At 43.3% G+C, this 19,334-nt stretch overlaps 1 protein-coding gene across 5 annotated transcripts in view; it reads right to left on the bottom strand.

Annotated features, from left to right (window-relative positions):
• The window catches only part of FAM13C (family with sequence similarity 13 member C), a 360,167-nt gene extending 344,807 nt beyond the window's left edge, over nucleotides 1-15,360 (bottom strand). For all 5 annotated transcript variants that reach the window (XM_044299040.1, XM_044299044.1, XM_044299043.1 and 2 more), the window contains exons 1-2: nucleotides 15,258-15,360; nucleotides 10,515-10,692 (exon numbers count right to left, since the gene is read on the bottom strand). In XM_044299040.1, coding sequence (XP_044154975.1) covers nucleotides 10,515-10,692; nucleotides 15,258-15,287 — 208 coding nt within the window. In that variant the 5' untranslated portion in view covers nucleotides 15,288-15,360. The remainder of the gene's footprint in view (nucleotides 1-10,514; nucleotides 10,693-15,257) is intronic.
• Nucleotides 15,361-19,334: the final 3,974 nt, after the last annotated feature.

Raw genomic sequence — 19,334 nt, 5'->3', positions numbered from 1 at the left:
ATGTTATACAGTGAATGACACTGCTGAGTCTCCACAAGACAATATAAGGAATTTATCGTGCCTTGCATTCCAGAATTTCTGCTCCAAAAAGTAGCAAAATAGAACTTTGCTATTTTTTTGGGCTGATTTGCACAAAATGTTGCCACTTTTACTTTTTTATATGACCCACTCCAGTTCTGAAAAGGGAGTACGAATATGGATGTAGTTAGCCTGATTTAGCTCATTTAGCTTATTGAGGCATGTGTCACACATAGATTGTTCTAGTATTTTTTATGGGCTTTCTAGTTTTTGGTCGTTGGCATTTTTTAAAAAAAAGACAGCTCCAGATGTTGCATGGAATTTTTTTTTTTTTTTATCTGAGTTTTTTTAACCTCATGGTGTGCTTTTTTGGGTCAGTGTCTTTTTTTTCAACTGCAGCATGCTCTGGATGTGGGGTTTTTCAGGTGTTTTTCCATAGATATCTCCTCAGGAGAAAAAAAATCACTTATTTTCCACACTTCACTTAATCAAACTAATAGACCTGCAGAGCTTAATAGACAACACCCCTATAGGGAAAGAATTTACCTGTAGGTTCTTCTAAAAGATGAGGGTCCACATTACTTCCTATTGAATATTCTACCAAAGGGTGTAAGTTTGAAGCTTTGGGTTAGGGCTCATGCACACAAACATATATTCTTTCCATGTTCGTTCCGTTTTTTTTGCAGACCGTATACGTAACCATACATTTCAATGGGTCAAAAAAACCGGAAGTTACCCTGTGTGCATTCCGTTTCTGTATGTCCGTATTTCCGTTCCGCAAAAAAATAGAACATGTCCTATTATTGTCCACATTACGGACAAGGATAGTACAGTTTTATCAGGGGCCAGCTGTTCCGTTCCGCAAAATATGGAATGCACACGGACGTCACCCGTATTTTTTGCAGACCGCAAAATACATACGGTCGTGTGCATGAGGCCTTATAGTCTATGTTTACGGCATACATATTAGGACATCGTCAGACATCATCCACAACTCCATCCTCCGTCAGGCAAAACTCCATCAGCCCTCAGACATCAGACAAAACTCCGTCCTCCGTCAGGCAAAACTCCATCAGACATCAGACAAAACTCCGTCTTCCGTCAGACAAAACTCCATCAGCCCTCAGACATCAGACAAAACTCCGTCCTCCGTCACCCAAAACTCCATCAGACCTCAGACATCAGACAAAACTCCGTCCTCCTTCAGGCAAAACTCCATCAGACCTCAGACATCAGACACAACTCCGTCCTCCGTCACCCAAAACTCCATCAGACCTCAGACATCAGACAAAACTCCGTCCTCCGTCACCCAAAACTCCATCAGACCTCAGACATAAAAAAAAACAACGTCCTCCGTCACCCAAAACTCCATCAGACCTCAGACATCAGACAAAACTCCGTCCTCCGTCACCCAAAACTCCATCAGCCCTCAGACATCAGACAAAACTCCGTCCTCCGTCAGGCAAAACTCCATCAGACATCAGACAAAACTCCGTCTTCCGTCAGACAAAACTCCATCAGCCCTCAGACATCAGACAAAACTCCGTCCTCCGTCACCCAAAACTCCATCAGACCTCAGACATCAGACAAAACTCCGTCCTCCGTCAGGCAAAACTCCATCAGACCTCAGACATCAGACACAACTCCGTCCTCCGTCACCCAAAACTCCATCAGACCTCAGACATCAGACAAAACTCCGTCCTCCGTCACCCAAAACTCCATCAGACCTCAGACATAAAAAAAACTAACGTCCTCCGTCACCCAAAACTCCATCAGACCTCAGACATCAGACAAAACTCCGTCCTCCGTCACCCAAAACTCCATCAGACCTCAGACATCAGACAAAACTCCGTCCTCCGTCAGGCAAAACTCCATCAGACCTCAGACATCAGACATCAGACAAAACTCCGTCCTCCGTCAGGCAAAACTCCATCAGACCTCAGACATCAGCTAAAACTCTGTCCTCCCTCAGACATCAGCCAAAACTCCGTCCTCCCTAACTCAAAATACGCCCTACTACACACACTCTTCACCTGACGGAGCTGCTAGCTGCTGGAGAGGCAAAGGACCTGTGATGACGTCATGACCATGTGACGAGTCACGTGTGTGGGAGGGGTCAGATGTGCACAGCAGCTGGTAGAGTGTACAGAACAGTAGCCATCAAATAGAGCTCTGTACTAGAGATGTGTGTGTAACCTGCATGTAGCAGAGCTGTGTACTGTGTTACAGAGATGTATGTGTAACCTGCATGTAGCAGAGCTGTGTACTGTGTAGCAGATCTGTATGTGTAACCTGCAGGTAGCAGAGCTGTGTACTGTGTTACAGAGATGTACGTGTAACCTGCAGGTAGCAGAGCTGTGTACTGTGTAGCAGATCTGTATGTGTAACCTGCATGTAGCAGAGCTATGTACTGTGTAGCAGAGCTGTATGTGTAACCTGCATGTAGCAGAGCTGTGAACTGTGTAGCAGAGCTGTATGTGTAACCTGCATGTAGCAGAGCTGTGTACTGTGTTACAGGGATGTATGTGCAACCTGCAGGTAGCAGTGCTGTGTACTGTGTAGCAGAGATGTGTACTGTGTTACAGAGATGTGTGTGTAACCTGCATGTAGCAGAGCTGTGTACTGTGTATATAGAGCAGTGTGTGTAACAGCATGTAGCAGAGCTGTGTACTGTGTTACAGAGATGTGTGTGTAACCTGCATGTAGAAGTGCTGTGTACTGTGTAGCAGAGCTGTATGTGTAACCTGCATGTAGCAGAGCTGTGTACTGTGTTACAGGGATGTATGTGCAACCTGCAGGTAGCAGAGCTGTGTACTGTGTATATAGAGCAGTTTGTCTAACCGCATGTAGCAGAGCTGTGTACTGTGTTACAGAGATGTGTGTGTAACCTGGGAACTATAAAAAAGTGTAAAAAAAACCCCATAAACATTCAGATCACCCCCCTTTTCCCAAAATTAAAATAAAAGACACATCATGGGTTTCGCAATGTGTAAAAACGCCCATTGTATAAAAATATATTCTCCATACGGCAAACAGCAAAACAGAAAAAAAAAAAGAGTCCAAATGTCCGATTCGCCGTTTTTGGTCACTTCATTTGCTACAAAAATGTAAATAAAAAGTGATCAAAAAGTCTTAAACACCCCAGAATGGTATCAGTAAAAAGTTTAGATTGCCCCGCAAAAAATGAGCCCCCATCCAGCTCTGTACACATAATTACAAAAAAGTTATGGGGCTCAAAATATGGCGACAAAAAAAAATCGGATATTTTAATTTTTTTATCACTATTAAAACGCAAGAAAAACTATACATATAAGGTATCGCCAGATTCGATCTGACCTGTAGAATAAAAGTAACTAGTCAGTTTTATCGCACATCGAATGTTGTAAATAAAAATCACGTAAAACTGTGGTGGAATTGCTTTTTTTTTCAACAGGGAGAATGGGCAGTTTTACCATCTGAGAAAATAAAGACCCTCATCCATAACTACCACAAAAGACTTCAAGCTGTCATTGATGTTAAAGGGGGCAATACATGGTATTAATAACTGGGGCGTGTAAACTTCTGATCAGGGTCATTTGGGGAGTTTGTGTTGTGATTATGATTTATAAAGAGTAAATGGCTTCAGCCGACCACTAACCGTGAGCGAGAGAAAAGTGTCTGTGGTATCATTCATATTCTCTGCACAATGGTTAAAGGGGTATTCTCATCTTAATGATCACCGGTAAATCTGTTAATGATTTGACAGTGATAATTTTTCTAAATACATTTTATTACCCAATTCCCATCCTTTTTTAGAAAATAAGTCCCCTCTTACCTGATGTTGTCTTTGGTCTCCCCTGGTCACGGCCAACTCTCCTGTCGAATCCAGCCGGGCCACGCTTGCGCAGAAGATGGAAAATTCTCTCCCGGCTGGGCCGCGCAATGTCCTGAACGCGCATGCCGCCGCGCATGCGCCATGATGACTTCTTCCTGGCCAGTATAGTACAGTACTACAGAGTGCTTCCGTGGTGTTTCTGGCCATGCCTCCACACAGCAAAAAAGTAGAACATATTCACGGACCTATTCAAGTTGAATGGGTCTGGATCTGTCCCGGCCGCTGCACGCACGTTGCCCGTGCATTGGGGACTGCAAATTGCTGTCCCCAATGCACGGAATGGACCAACAATGTTCATGTGCAAGAGGCCTAACACTTGTGATCTGTGTGAAGCGGCATATATGCATTCATGTTGCATGTATTTATTAATTAGGGTTACCAATTCTGAGTAACTCGGAGTGACAGGAGATTTACAGAATCAGATTTTTTTTTTTGTCATCATATTTTGAGCTCTATAACTTTTTTGTAATTATGTGTACAGAGCTGGATGGGGGGGCTCATTTTTTGCGGGGCAATCTGAACTTTTCACTGATACCATTCTGGGGTGTTTAAGACTTTCTGATCACTTTTTATTTACATTTTTGTAGCAAATGAAGCGACCAAAAACGGCGAATTGGACATTTGGACTCTTTTTTTTCTTCTGTTTTGCCGTTTGCCGTATGGGGAATATATTTTTATACAATGGGTGTTTTTACACATTGCGACACCCATGATGTGTATTTTTTTAGTTCTTTTATTTTCATTTTGGGAAAAGGGGGGTGATCTGAATTTTTATGTTTTATTTTACACTTTTTTATAGTTCCCAGGTTACACACACATCTCTGTTACACAGTAAAAAGCTCTGCTACATGCGGTTACACACACATCTCTGTAACACAGTACACAGCACTGCTACATGCAGGTTGCACATACATCCCTGTAACACAGTACACAGCCTGCTACATGCAGGTTACACATACAGCTCCGCTACACAGCACACAGCTCTGATACATGCAGATTACACATACAGCTCTGCTACACAGTACACAGCTCTGCTACATTCAGGTTACAAATACAGCTCTGCTACACAGTACACAGCACTGTTACATGCAGGTTACACATACAGCTCTGCTACACAGTACACAGCTCTGCTACATGCAGGTTACACATACAGCTCTGCTACACAGTACACAGCTCTGCTACATGCAGGTTACACATACAGCACTGCTACACAGTACACAGCTCTGCTACATGCAGGTTACACATACAGCTCTGCTACACAGTACACAGTCTGCTACATGCAGGTTACACATACAGATCTGCTACACAGCTCTGCTACCTGCAGGTTACACATACATCTCTGTAACACAGTGCACAGCTCTGCTACATGCAGGTTACACATACAGCTCTGCTACACAGTACTGCTACATGCAGGTTACACATACAGCTCTGCTACACAGTACACAGCACTGCTACATGCAGGTTACACATACAGCACTGCTACACAGTACACAGCATTGCTACATGCAGGTTACACATACAGATCTGCTACACAGTACACAGCTCTGCTACATGCAGGTTACACATACAGATCTGCTACACAGTACACAGCTCTGCTACATGCAGGTTACACATACAGATCTGCTACACAGTACACAGCTCTGCTACCTGCAGGTTACACATACAGATCTGCTACACAGTACACAGCTCTGCTACCTGCAGGTTACACATACATCTCTGTAACACAGTACACAGCTCTGCTACATGCAGGTTACACATACAGATCTACTACACAGTACACAGCTCTGCTACCTGCAGGTTACACATACAGATCTGCTACACAGTACACAGCTCTGCTACCTGCAGGTTACACATACAGATCTGCTACCTGCAGGTTACACACACATCTCTGTAACACAGTACACAGCTCTGCTACCTGCAGGTTACACATACATCTCTGTAACACAGTACACAGCTCTGCTACCTGCAGGTTACACATACAGATCTGCTACACAGTACACAGTTCTGCTACCTGCAGGTTACACATACAGATCTGCTACCTGCAGGTTACACATACATCTCTGTAACACAGTACACAGCTCTGCTACATGCAGGTTACACATACATCTCTGTAACACAGTACACAGCTCTGCTACATGCAGGTTACACACACATCTCTAGTACAGAGCTCTATTTGATGGCTACTGTTCTGTACACTCTACCAGCTGCTGTGCACATCTGACCCCTCCCACACACGTGACTCGTCACATGGTCATGACGTCATCACAGGTCCTTTGCCTCTCCAGCAGCTAGCAGCTCCGTCAGGTGAAGAGTGTGTGTAGTAGGGCGTATTTTGAGTTAGGGAGGACGGAGTTTTGGCTGATGTCTGAGGGAGGACAGAGTTTTAGCTGATGTCTGAGGTCTGATGGAGTTTTGCCTGACGGAGGACGGAGTTTTGTCTGAGGTCTGATGGAGTTTTGCCTGACGGAGGACGGAGTTTTGTCTGATGTCTGAGGTCTGATGGAGTTTTGCCTGACGGAGGACGGAGTTTTGTCTGATGTCTGAGGTCTGATGGAGTTTTGGGTGACGGAGGACGGAGTTTTGTCTGATGTCTGAGGTCTGATGGAGTTTTGGGTGACGGAGGACGGAGTTTTGTCTGATGTCTGAGGTCTGATGGAGTTTTGGGTGACGGAGGACGGAGTTGTGTCTGATGTCTGAGGTCTGATGGAGTTTTGCCTGATGGAGGACGGAGTTTTGTCTGATGTCTGAGGTCTGATGGAGTTTTGGGTGACGGAGGACGGAGTTGTGTCTGATGTCTGAGGGCTGATGGAGTTTTGTCTGACGGAAGACAGAGTTTTGTCTGATGTCTGATGGAGTTTTGCCTGACGGAGGACGGAGTTTTGTCTGATGTCCGAGGTCTGATGGAGTTTTGGGTGACGGAGGACGGAGTTTTGTCTGATGTCTGAGGGCTGATGGAGTTTTGTCTGACGGAAGACAGAGTTTTGTCTGATGTCTGATGGAGTTTTGCCTGACGGAGGATGGAGTTGTGGATGATGTCTGACGATGTCCTAATATGTATGCCGTATATGTTTGCAATAGATACCACTCACAGGATATAGCAGATCAGGCGTTGTGCTAGTCCACAGCAGCATACTTGATTTTATTTAGCAGGGTTTTCGCCAGTACATCCTTGGGGTTGGTTCACACTAGCGTTAGGGATTCCGTTATGGCTTAAAATAACGGAATCCATAAGATGGAAGGACGGATCCTTTCTTCTGCCTATAGACTTGTATTATGATGGAATGCAAAATGGAAGCCTTTAAAAGGCATTCCATTTGCTTTCCGTTCTAATAGAAGTCTATGGGAATCAAAACGGATCCGTCTGGGTCCCGTTATGCAAGACGGAAAACAAAGTCCTGTCGACAGGACTAAAAAGCCTGTCTTGCATAACGGGACCCAGACGGATCCGTTATGCTTTCCCTTCTATTAGGACGGAAAGCAAACGGAATGCCTTTTAAAGGCTTCCGTTTTGCAATCTGTCTGGGTATTATGTTATTTTCCGTTATAACCATGTTATAACCATGTTATAACGGAAAGCCATAATGGAATCTCTAACGCTAATGTGAACCCACCCTTACTTACGCTAACAGAAAAAAACACCAAGAAAAATGTTGTGAGACTAAATAAAGGACACCGCTAAAAAAAGTACCCTTTCCCGTCTCTTCATTTCTGAACATTTTTTTAATATATTGAACCTAACTGCTTTTATGTCTAATGTAAGAATGTTATGCAGACTTTAATAAAAATGTATTGAACCATTAAAAATCCATGCATTAGTGAATCACAGATGTCTGCTGCCTGTGTTCTCTGTGCATAGCACACAGATCTGCAATGAGCAAGATACGGGTATATGCTGACGCCAAAATGCAATGGCTGGGTCAGGTGCAGATAATAGTCTATAGTTTGTTTGTGACGCCAATTGCAGCGCGCACAGGGTACTGTCACAGGGCCCTCCCAAGGTGTTATAACGCACGTCCCAGGTTAGGAATGCCAGAGTGGTGTAATGGCCAATAATGTCTCTATAGGGTGGTGATAGTTGTGTCAACGGTGTCTCCTACCTGGGTACGGCTGGACTCCTGGCAATAAATTGAGTGTAGTGATAGTAGAAGTAATAGAGGGATTTTGCAGCAGAAATTGATGTCCAGACCTTTAGGTGAAGTTCAAAACTTTCATCCAAGCAATGTACAGCTTTGGTCTTTGGTCCCAGTAGGTTTTCAGCAATGGTTGGCAGGAATAAATCTTCTGCACTATAAATCAGGAGCATGCAGGAAAAGACGTCTGCTAGTTAGCTCTATAACTGTGGCAGGAATTTAGCTTCTGCACTTCTCTTTATCTTCTGCTTTAAGGGGACTGACTAGCTGAGGAGGAATATGGCTTCTCCTAGGTCTCTGGACTTTACTCACAGATAGGCTCACAGGGAATGCTTTCGTCCTGGAACTCTGGAGGTTGTCTGCTTGCTTCATCCAACCGAGGCTGCAGGACTCAGTCTGGGGATTTGATCAATGTCTCAGCTGAGACAAGATCCTGGCTTTCTTCCCTATATCAGGGAGCTCCTAACACACACACCCTACCCCTAGCAGGGGGTGGGCTACACTGACCTAACTTCCTTCCTCTCCCTTACTGCAGGATGTGGGAACAGTCCACACCTCCACAGAAGGGGGGCTAAGCTGGAATCAACCATTCCAGTCTAGACATACTAAACTGAAACTAGTTCCTTACCAATCCATTGCTGCCACCTGCTGGTGAACATGGGAAATTACAAGGAAATTTACATTTAACATAGTTTTAAATGCACAGTTGTGAAGACATGAGCAAAATCATATCAGATGACAAGGTAAAGGCTCTTAGAAGATAGTAATGGGGTAGAGGCGTGTAGTAACACAACTCTGGTGTGTTACAGATCCATAGACTTTAATGTGTTTAGGCCTCATGTACACGGTCGTGTGCATAATTCGATCCACAAACCACAGATCCGCAAAATACGCATAATTTCTATATGCTTTCTGTATTTTTCTCACTTCCATCAATAAAAATGACTCTTCTCATCTGCAATACAGACAGAACAGGAAATGTTCTATAATTTGTGGTATGGATACACTGATCCGCAAAACATATAGATGTGTGCATGGCCGCATAAAAATGAATGGGTCAGAGTGCTATCCCAAAAAAATGTTGATAGCACACAGACTAAAAATATGAGGCCTTAGGCCGAATGCACAAAGCTGTGGAACACAGACGTGAGTGGTCCGTGGTATCCCGGCCTGGCATTCTGCTGACAGCAGGAGCGCACAGCGTCATTGGTTGCTATGACTCCGTGCGCTTCATGCCGCCGCTGCACTACAGTAATACACTCGTATGATCTATGCATTCGGCCTTATTTACACATCAGTGGTTTTCCACTGATTATGTTTCAGGGGAAAAATAACGGGGACATGCACTACTTTGGTCCGTGATGCAGATCAAAACACACCCTTTGTAGTCTACGGGTCCGTGAAATCCAATGACAACACGGATGGCATCCATGTTCTGTCAGTGGTTTTTCACTGACCATTCGAAGTAGATACTCTATAAATCTCTTTTTCAGCCTAGCAGTATACATGGCCCACAGAGGGAAAAAAATGGACACAGAGACAAAACACGGACCCTTCATGGACATCTTCATGGACGTAATTTCTGACATGTGAAAGAGGCCTTAAACTGATTACCTAACGGCAAAAAACATTTCCATCATGCATAAATGTCATTTCTTGTCAATCATGGAGTCAAAATATCACAGCATCACTGCTATTTCTCCTAATGGTATGAGACAGGACTTACTAATTCAGCAGGAGACAGCATCCAACATCCCCTCTGCTCCTCACAAAGGAGGCTGGATTAGTTACTGTAGAGCCACTGACAGCATATGTGCCAGACCTTCAGGGAAAGATATACTGGATTCTACATAGATTGTGGGGATCCTACAAGTGGGAGTGCAAAGCATTCTGCCAGAGAAGGTAAATTCCTTCACCTGGGCTACAGACTTCCCTGCATGTGGTGGGATCTAATAATCTTCAATTTCCCATCTCACTAAAAGAACAGCTTGATCACCTTTGCTATATTAAGTATATACCAATGTAGTGGGAGGAGTTGCTTCCCTCAGTTGAGCTGGGAAGATTGAGAAGATTATAAGAAAGAGACTTAACCCACTGCCTCCTGTACATAATTGTGGGATACTGCACATGGTAACTGTAAAGACGGTGCTTGAAATATTCAGTGCCTGTGTGAACCATCTGCAAAACTGCCTTAGTAGGGGACAGTGAACATATTGCACTAAAAACCTGCCTCCTTATTGTACCATGCTACCATCTGCATCACCAACACACTGTGGTACCAGTCTGTGCAGCCTGTACTCACAAAGCCACTTACACCAAGGTCATCTCTACCATTAAGCAAAGGGCCCCAACATCTGAGTGTGCCCTGAGGGAAAAAAGGGTATACCCTCCCATCACTGGACTGAAAGCTTCTATCCTTAATAAGACTACTTCCATCATCACGACCACCTCTGCAGCTCGCTGCACATTCTCCATCTCATCTTGTAACATACCGAAGGTGGAAAGATACTGCACAGCTTCTTTGATCAGTAAAGGAATTCCGCCTTCCTCTGGTGACTTCTCTTCTGAAGAGGAAACATGACATGCTGGATCTCTGCTATTCCTCTGCTCCTTACGTTCTGGGGTAATCCTGTTGGTAATCTTTGTAACTTGCACAGCAGAAAGAGATTGCTGGAAGAAAACAGAACATATATAATGCCCAAGTGAGATCTCAGTACTTGTTGAACACTTGGAGCATGCCCATCATTACTTTGCCCATACCTAGTTGCCATATATGCATTACTATTCTGCTGCCTGGGATAACAACTGAGATATGTACTCAAATAAATAGTCATCAATATAATTAGTCAATACGTTGAAAATATAATCGGACAACTTACAGGTACATGTACTATTAAAGGGGGTTTTCTGCTGTGGACTTATAAGACGTATAGGTAAGTAGATGTCTAAATGTTGGGGATTCCGCCACTGGGACCCCCACCAATCCTGAGAGTGGAGGTTGGCTGGCCAGTTCCCTTCTTCTAGTGGAGGCCATGTATGCATGTACAGTGCTGCCCATAATTATTCATACCCCTGGCAAATTTTGACTTAAAGTTACTTTTATTCAACCAGCAAGTAATTTTTTGACGGGAAATTACATAGGTGTCTCCCAAACGATAATAAGACAATGTCCAGTCTAAAATTATTCATACCCTTCTCAATAATCAATAGAAAAGCCTTTATTGGCTATTACAGCAATCAAACACTTCCTATAATCGCAGACCAGCTTTTTGCATGTCTCCAACAGGTATTTTTGCCCATTCATCTTTAGCAATGAGCTTCAAATCTTTCAGGTTGGAGGGTCTTTAGCTCCCTCCACAAACTCTCAATTGGATTCAAGTCTGGACTCTGGCTGGGCCACTCCAAAATGTTAATGTTGTTGTCTGCTAACCATTTCTTCACCACTTTTGCTGTGTGTTTTGGGGCATTGTCATACTGAAATGTCCACTGGTGCCCAAGGCCAAGTTTCTCTGCAGACTGCCTGATGTTGTAGTTGAGAATCCTCATGTATTTCTCTTTTTTCATGGTGCCGTTTACTGTGATTAGGATCCCTGGTCCATTGGCTGAAAAACACCCCCAAAGCATTAGGTTCCCACCACCATATTTGACAGTGGGGATGGTGTTCTTTGGGTTGAAGGCTTCTCCTTTTTTACGCCAAACATCATTGTGACCAAACAATTCAATTTATGTTTCATCTGAACATAACACAGAAGACCAGAAGTCTTCTTCTATGTCCAGATGAGCTTTTGCAAAGGCCAAGCAAGCTTTTGTGTGCCTTATCTGGAGAAGTGGCGTCCTCCTTGGTCTGCATCCAAGGAACCCAGCAGTGTACAGTGTCCGTTGGATTGTCTGCCTTGAGACATTGCTACCAGCAGAGCCCAGATTCACCAGGATGGCCTTGGTGGTGATCCTTGGATTCTGTTTCACCTCTCTAACTATCCTCCTGGCCAGCACAGGTGTCACTTTTGGCTTCTGACCACGTCCTCTGAGATTTTCCACAGTGCGGAACATCTTGCATTTTTTAATAATACTTTGCACTGTAGCCACTGGAACTTGAAAACATTTAGAAATGGCCTTGTAGCCCTTTCCTAACTTGTGAGCAGCCACAATGCGCATCCGCAGGTCCTCACTGAGCTCCTTTGTCTTAGCCATGACTGTCCACAAACCAACTGCAGAGAGCTGCTGTTTTTCACCTGTTGAGTTGATTAAAACAGCTGTTCCCAATTAATCAGGGTAATTAGGATGCTATAGAACAGCTTGGGTTATGTAGAATGGGATAGAACTTTTGATTTTCCCATAGACTGTGACAGTTTGTAAAGGGTATCAATAATTTTGGACTGGAAACTTTTTGCTGAAATGTTAATAAAAGCTGAGAAATGTTTTTTTTCCACAGTAATGCCTCTTGTACATCGTCTTATTATCTTTTGGGAGACATGTAATTTCCCGTCAAAAAATTACTATTACTATTAAAAGTAACTTTAAGTCAAAATTTGCCAGGGGTATGAAAAATTATGGGCAGCACTGTACGTTTCATTAGGTTGATTCTGTGCAACAAAATTGCATTTTAATGTCCACACAGCTACATTCCCTAGTCCTCCTGTAATTTAAGTGAATCCGATCTAGATCACCAGCGAACAGTGGGAGTTCTGGAAATTAAAACTAGTTTTCAGCCTTTTTCACACATCAGTGATTTGGTCAGTGGTTTTCATCATTGATTGTGAGACAAAACCAGGAGTGGAGCCTTCACAGACATAAGGTATAAGGGAAAGATCTGCACCTGGTCTGTGTTTAGAGCCGCACTTGGTTTTGGCTCAAAATCACTGACCAAACATAGACATGGGTGATACATACAGAAACAATCAAGCACACTCACTCCACTGTTTCTTTATCTCCCATTGACTTTATTAGAAAGACTCTAGTGATGTGATTAGTCCAGACCCCTAACACATCTTGCCTTGAAGCTATAAGAGATATATACAGTGGACAAGACTACACCAGCCAGGTGCACAGCTTCCTATGGGCTCAGTCCAACTCACCCAATTACGTAGTAGTCCACACAGAAGTAATAAGGGCAATGCTCCAACTGGATGAAAACCAGGTGTTAGCTTTATTCCAGTGATGCAATGTTTTGGCTGGATTTAGCCTTTTTGAAGAGGTTAAACCTAGACAAAATGTTGCAACACTGAAATAAAGCTACCATATGGTTTGTGTCTTTTTGAGCTGCTGCCTTCAATTTTTTTGGGTTGAGAAAGTTAGTGTGCATTCCTACAACAGGCTAGACATGACATGCTTGTTTAATACTAACAAAGGTGTGTAGGGCAAATTAAGGCGAAGAGTCTAGATGTACATATGCCAAAGTGGTCCTCACACAATTCAAGAAGCCAAATTGACTGCTGCAGCAGGAGGAGGGTCAGTGGACCGGCACCCGTGCCTGCCACCAGGGAGAACAACACAGTGACAGTCACAGGCCATCGATATAACAGTAACCATGGGAAGATGTTTGCAGTACTTATTCTGCATTATCTCAGACCCTATTTGGCACAAAACATTATGGCATACAAGGGTATGATCATCTACCTTGGTTGTGGTGCAGCAGAAAGCTTTGCCACCATTGCAATTAGAAATGAGTGAAATTTTGAAAAATTTGATTAGCAATTTCTCCAAGAAATTCGGTTTGTTCCGAATTTATTTGTCACAAATCGCTATAAAGCAGGTAAACCCAGGCAACTCTGCCTTAGGGTATGGCCACACGAACTGCAGGCAGGTTGCGGCCATGCTGCAGTGAAGAACCGCTTTGCCAATTATCCCGCAGTTGCCTTTCATGTAATAATGAAGACAGCACTGTATAGACCTTCTTCATTGTTAATGGCCGTGCGGCACCTTTATGCAGGGGCTGTTGCTGGTATGGAGTTTGGCCGGTTAGATCGGGGCACAATATACATATTATTGCTGTTCTGGCCTGCAATATCCTGCAGGTTGACAGTAAACACAGAATATTAATCAGCACTGGCATACCCACTTCTCCAACCCCAGTGCTCTCCTGCCCTACAGGTACAAGCGCTTCTTCTGCCATCTGCTTTTCCTCCTTTTCCACATCATCTAATATGGATGGGAATATGTCATCAGGATCATCCAGTTCCTCCTCTCTGCATCTTGCTGACTTTCCTTGGACATGGAGATTTTGAAGGATTATTTGGAAGACGTAAAGCCAACAAAAGATGAGGATGGTCATCATTAATACCTGGCCCCGCTAAGGGGTGCAGACGGGATGGTACTGGTTGGCATGCTGGCAGTGGAATAATAAAGGCTTCCATCTTATTAGTACAGAATTACATATCTTAGTTTATGGCTGATGTAAGAATAAGTAAATGTAGCAATAAATAAATAAAATAAAACTGAGGCAGAATAAGTCTCCCTGCACTCTCACTGCAATCTCCCTACACTCTTCCTGGAGTCTCTCTACACTGTCCCTTCTCCAATATTCTTCTGTTAATCATTTTCAGCAGCACTGTCCCTAGCGCATCAGCAATTGCCACGTCTCTCCCTATGCTCAGCTAAAAGGACGGCCGTGGGGGATGAGTCTTTTATAAGGCTGTGACATCACAGGTGATGGCTACCTGCGGATTGGCTGGCTGCACGGCATTATGAGTGATCTAGGGTTCCCGGGCTTGTCTCCTCTACCCCTAGTTTTGCTTTGTAACACATGCAACGCGAGAAAATTTGGATTAGTTGCAAATGGAAGTTTTCCTAAACTTCAGAGGAAATTCCGCTTCGAACGCTTTGCTTCACTCAACACTAATTGCAATATAATAAAAAATATATAAAGTAAAAAACAGTAAGAGCTACATGATGGTTGCATGATAGTTGAGGTTTTGATTGGGAATTTAGATTAATAAACCCCACTGGAGACAGCAAGTGATGATACGGTCTGTATCAGAACTGTGGAATATGTTGGTGCTATACGAGCAAGAAAAATTAATATAATAAAAATAAAAAAAACTGTTTATAATGACTCTCTCAAAAGGTAAAAGTGCAAAGAAATGATATGCAGTGATTTTAATATGTGAAAAAGGCAGAGTGTCACTCTTATAGAAGCCAGCACCATTTATCACTCACATACAGACACATGCTGCGTTATACCAACACAATACTAACTACAGCACAGGAAGCAAAAAACACTGAAAGTTATTACTTACACATCCTGAAATGGATACACCTGATCCCATAGTGACGATAGGATGTCTTTTCTATACAGGGTTTACAAATTTCCATAACCTGTCTTTTGCCATTAAAATCGGACTGTAATCCTCCCTCATTAATATGCAGCAAGTAAAAAAAAAGTTTATCAGATCTTGTTTGTTGTGTTTGGGAATTTCTGGCAAACATTCGTTGCTATTGCACGTCACCTGACCAAGACTCGATCAGCCGCAGAACAATTGTCCTTGTCTCCATGGTGCCTCATTGACAAAGTGACACAGACACCTCAGGTGCAGCGCTGTGCCTGCTTCCACTATGCAATCGTACCTAGCATTTATAATACGGCTTTAAATGTCAGCCTACAGAAAGTGCCGCACCTGCGTCCTATTACAAGTTATTAAAATATACTAATATAAAATATGACAATAAATATCAAAATTGGTAAATTCTGTAAAAAGGAAAATAAAAATACCTGGGTGGTCATACCATCACACATCTACAGTACAAAAAAATATAGAGAAGGATGATAAACCTTAAATGTAAGCAATATGTACAGTACAGACCAAAAGTTTGGACACACCTTCTCATTCAAAGAGTTTTCTTTATTTTCATGACTATGAAAATTGTAGATTCACACTGAAGGCATCAAAACTATGAATTAACACATGTGGAATTATATACATAACAAAAGTGTGAAACAACTGAAAATATGTCATATTCTAGGTTCTTCAAAGTAGCCACCTTTTGCTTTGATTACTGCTTTGCACACTCTTGGCATTCTCTTAATGAGCTTCAAGAGGTAGTCACCTGAAATGGTCTTCACTTCACAGGTGTGCCCTGTCAGGTTTAATAATTGGGATTTCTTGCCTTATAAATGGGGTTGGGACCATCAGTTGCGTTGTGGAGAAGTCAGGTGGATACACAGCTGATAGTCCTACTGAATAGACTGTTAGAATTTGTATTATGGCAAGAAAAAGCAGCTAAGCAAAGAAAAACGAGTGGCCATCATTACTTTAAGAAATGAAGGTCAGTCAGTCCGAAAAATTGGGAAAACTTTGAAAGTGTCCCCAAGTGCAGTCACAAAAACCATCCAGCGCTACAAAGAAACTGGCTCACATGCGGACCGCCCCAGGAAATGAAGACCAAGAGTCACCTCTGCTGCGGAGGATAAGTTCATCCGAGTCACAAGCATCAGAAATCGCAGGTTAACAGCAGTTCAGATTAGAGACCAGGTCAATGCCACACAGAGTTCTAGCAGCAGACACATCTCTAGAACAACTGTTAAGAGGAGACTGTGTGAATCAGGTCTTCATGGTAGAATATCTGCTAGGAAACCACTGCTAAGGACAGGCAACAAGCAGAAGAGACTTGTTTGGGCTAAAGAACACAAGGAATGGACATTAGACCAGTGGAAATCTGTGCTTTGGTCTGATGAGTCCAAATTTGAGATCTTTGGTTCCAACCACCGTGTCTTTGTGCGACGCAGAAAAGGTGAATGGATGGACTCTACATGCCTGGTTCCCACCGTGAAGCATAGAGGAGGAGGTGTGATGGTGTGGGGGTGCTTTGCTGGTGACACTGTTGGGGATTTATTCAAAATTGAAGGCATACTGAACCAGCATGGCTACCACAGCATCTTACAGCGGCATGCTATTCCATCCGGTTTGCGTTTAGTTGGACCATCATTTATTTTTCAACAGGACAATGACCCCAAACACACCTCCAGGCTGTGTAAGGGCTATTTGACCATGAAGGAGAGTGATGGGATGCTGCGCCAGATGACCTGGCCTCCACAGTCACCGGACCTGAACCCAATCGAGATGGTTTGGGGTGAGCTGGACCGCAGAGTGAAGGCAAAAGGGCCAACAAGTGCTAAGCATCTCTGGGAACTTCTTCAAGACTGTTGGAAGACCATTTCAGGTGACTACCTCTTGAAGCTCATCAAGAGAATGCCAAGAGTGTGCAAAGCAGTAATCAAAGCAAAAGGTGGCTACTTTGAAGAACCTAGAATATGACATATTTTCAGTTGTTTCACACTTTTTTGTTATGTATATAATTCCACATGTGTTAATTCATAGTTTTGATGCCTTCAGTGTGAATCTACAATTTTCATAGTCATGAAAATAAAGAAAACTCTTTGAATGAGAAGGTGTGTCCAAACTTTTGGTCTGTACTGTATATATATATATATATATATATATATATATATAGACAGAGAGAGAGAGAGAGAGAAATAAGGCAGCACAAAGGATTCAATCAGTGAAAGGCTGCACGGCCCAAAGGATAAGCAGTCCTTTAAATAGAAAAATATCAAAAATAGGCAGGACTCCAGGAATTAAATGAATAAACAATCGCCTTTTATTCACCCATGTGGGCAGCGCAACGTTTCGGCTCAGCACTAGAGCCTTTCTCACATACACTTTGGAGCGCATTTACTAAGCTCACCTATTTTATAAAACAGGCGTGTTGCCAAAGTCTAAATTTGTGCCTCATTTATTATCTCTTAATTAATCCAATTTGTATTTTTTGGTTTAAAGCCTCATTCACACATCAGTGATTCACAGACATGTGCTGTACGTGTTCTCCACGGACAGCACTCGCACCCATTACTTTTAATGTGTGTATTCACACACCGCGGTTTTAGCACGGAAGCATGCTCATTTTGTCCATGTTTACGGATCCGTCATGTCTATTATAGTCTATGGGTCCTTGAAAAACACGGACGCAACACAGACACCATCCGTGTTTCACTGACCATTAGGAGGAGATGCCGTGAAAATTGATTTTCAGCTGCACAGTGTCCCTGAAACACAGAGAACAAAAAATCGACACATGGATCCTTCACGGACATCTTCAGGGATGCATCGCTGACTATTTTTCCCCGGGTTTCATCATGGACATGTGAATGAGGCATAAGTCTGACATCTAGTGGTGGTTTGCTATTAAGACATTAAAAAACTCACTAAACTGGTCTAAACAGTATGCACATCTATTTATCCCCAGGACTGTGACTGTGACGAGGGGACATCCTCTGCGTCTGGAGGAAAGAAGGTTTGTACACAAACATAGAAGAGGATTCTTTACGGTAAGAGCAGTGAGACTATGGAACTCTCTGCCTGAGGAGGTGGTGACGGTGAGTACAATAAAGGAATTCAAGAGGGGCCTGGATGTATTCCTGGAGTGTAATAATATTACAGGCTATAGCTACTAGAGAGGGATCGTTGATCCAGGGAGTTAGTCCGATTGCCTGATTGGAGTCGGGAAGGAATTTTTTATTCCCCTAAAGTGGAGAAAATTGGCTTCTACCTCACAGGTTTTTTTTTTTGCCTTCCTCTGGATCAACTTGCAGGATAACAGGCCGAACTGGATGGACAAATGTTTTTTTTCGGCCTTATGTACTATGCTACTATGTTACTAAGTGCGCTAAATTGTGGTGCACGTCTCCATGAAATTGTGGCGCAATTCATCACTCAAAATAGAGACAAAAAAGTACGCTAGCCCTGGGGTGACGTAGAAATTAGATTGCTTTTACGACAAAATCTGTTGCAAAATAAGGCGCACCTGCATAAATAGGATGAAAATTAGGTGCAAAAGTTAGAAAACTTTAAATTTGCCTTGAAAATCAAAATAGGCGCAACAGGTGCAAATGCCCCCAAAACAGGCACAAAAAAAGACAAAACCACAAAAACGACGACAGCGGGGACACTTTAGTAAATATACCCATTTGTGTCTTTTTTCAGTGTAGAAATTGTAAGGCCTCATGCACACGACCGTTGTTTGGGTCCGCATCCGAGCCGCCGTTTTGGCGGCTCGGATGCGGACCCATTCACTTCAATGGGGCCGTAAAAGATGCGGACAGCACTCCGTGTGCTGTCCGAATCCATGGACCGTCCGTGTGCACCCCGCATCACGCAATTCGGGAGATGCGGTGCGGTGCGGACTGAAGCCCACGGAAGCACTACGGAGTGCTTCTGTGGTGTTTCTCTCCGTGCCTCCGCACTGCAAAAAAAATTAGAATTTGTTCTATTTTTTTATGGTGCGGACGGATCACGGACCGTTCGAGTTGAATGGGTCTC

The sequence above is a fragment of the Bufo gargarizans genome, chromosome 6, assembly GCF_014858855.1.
Source record: "Bufo gargarizans isolate SCDJY-AF-19 chromosome 6, ASM1485885v1, whole genome shotgun sequence".
In the NCBI taxonomy this organism is placed as follows: Eukaryota; Metazoa; Chordata; class Amphibia; order Anura; family Bufonidae; genus Bufo; species Bufo gargarizans.
This window is presented reverse-complemented; position numbering and strand designations above follow the sequence as displayed.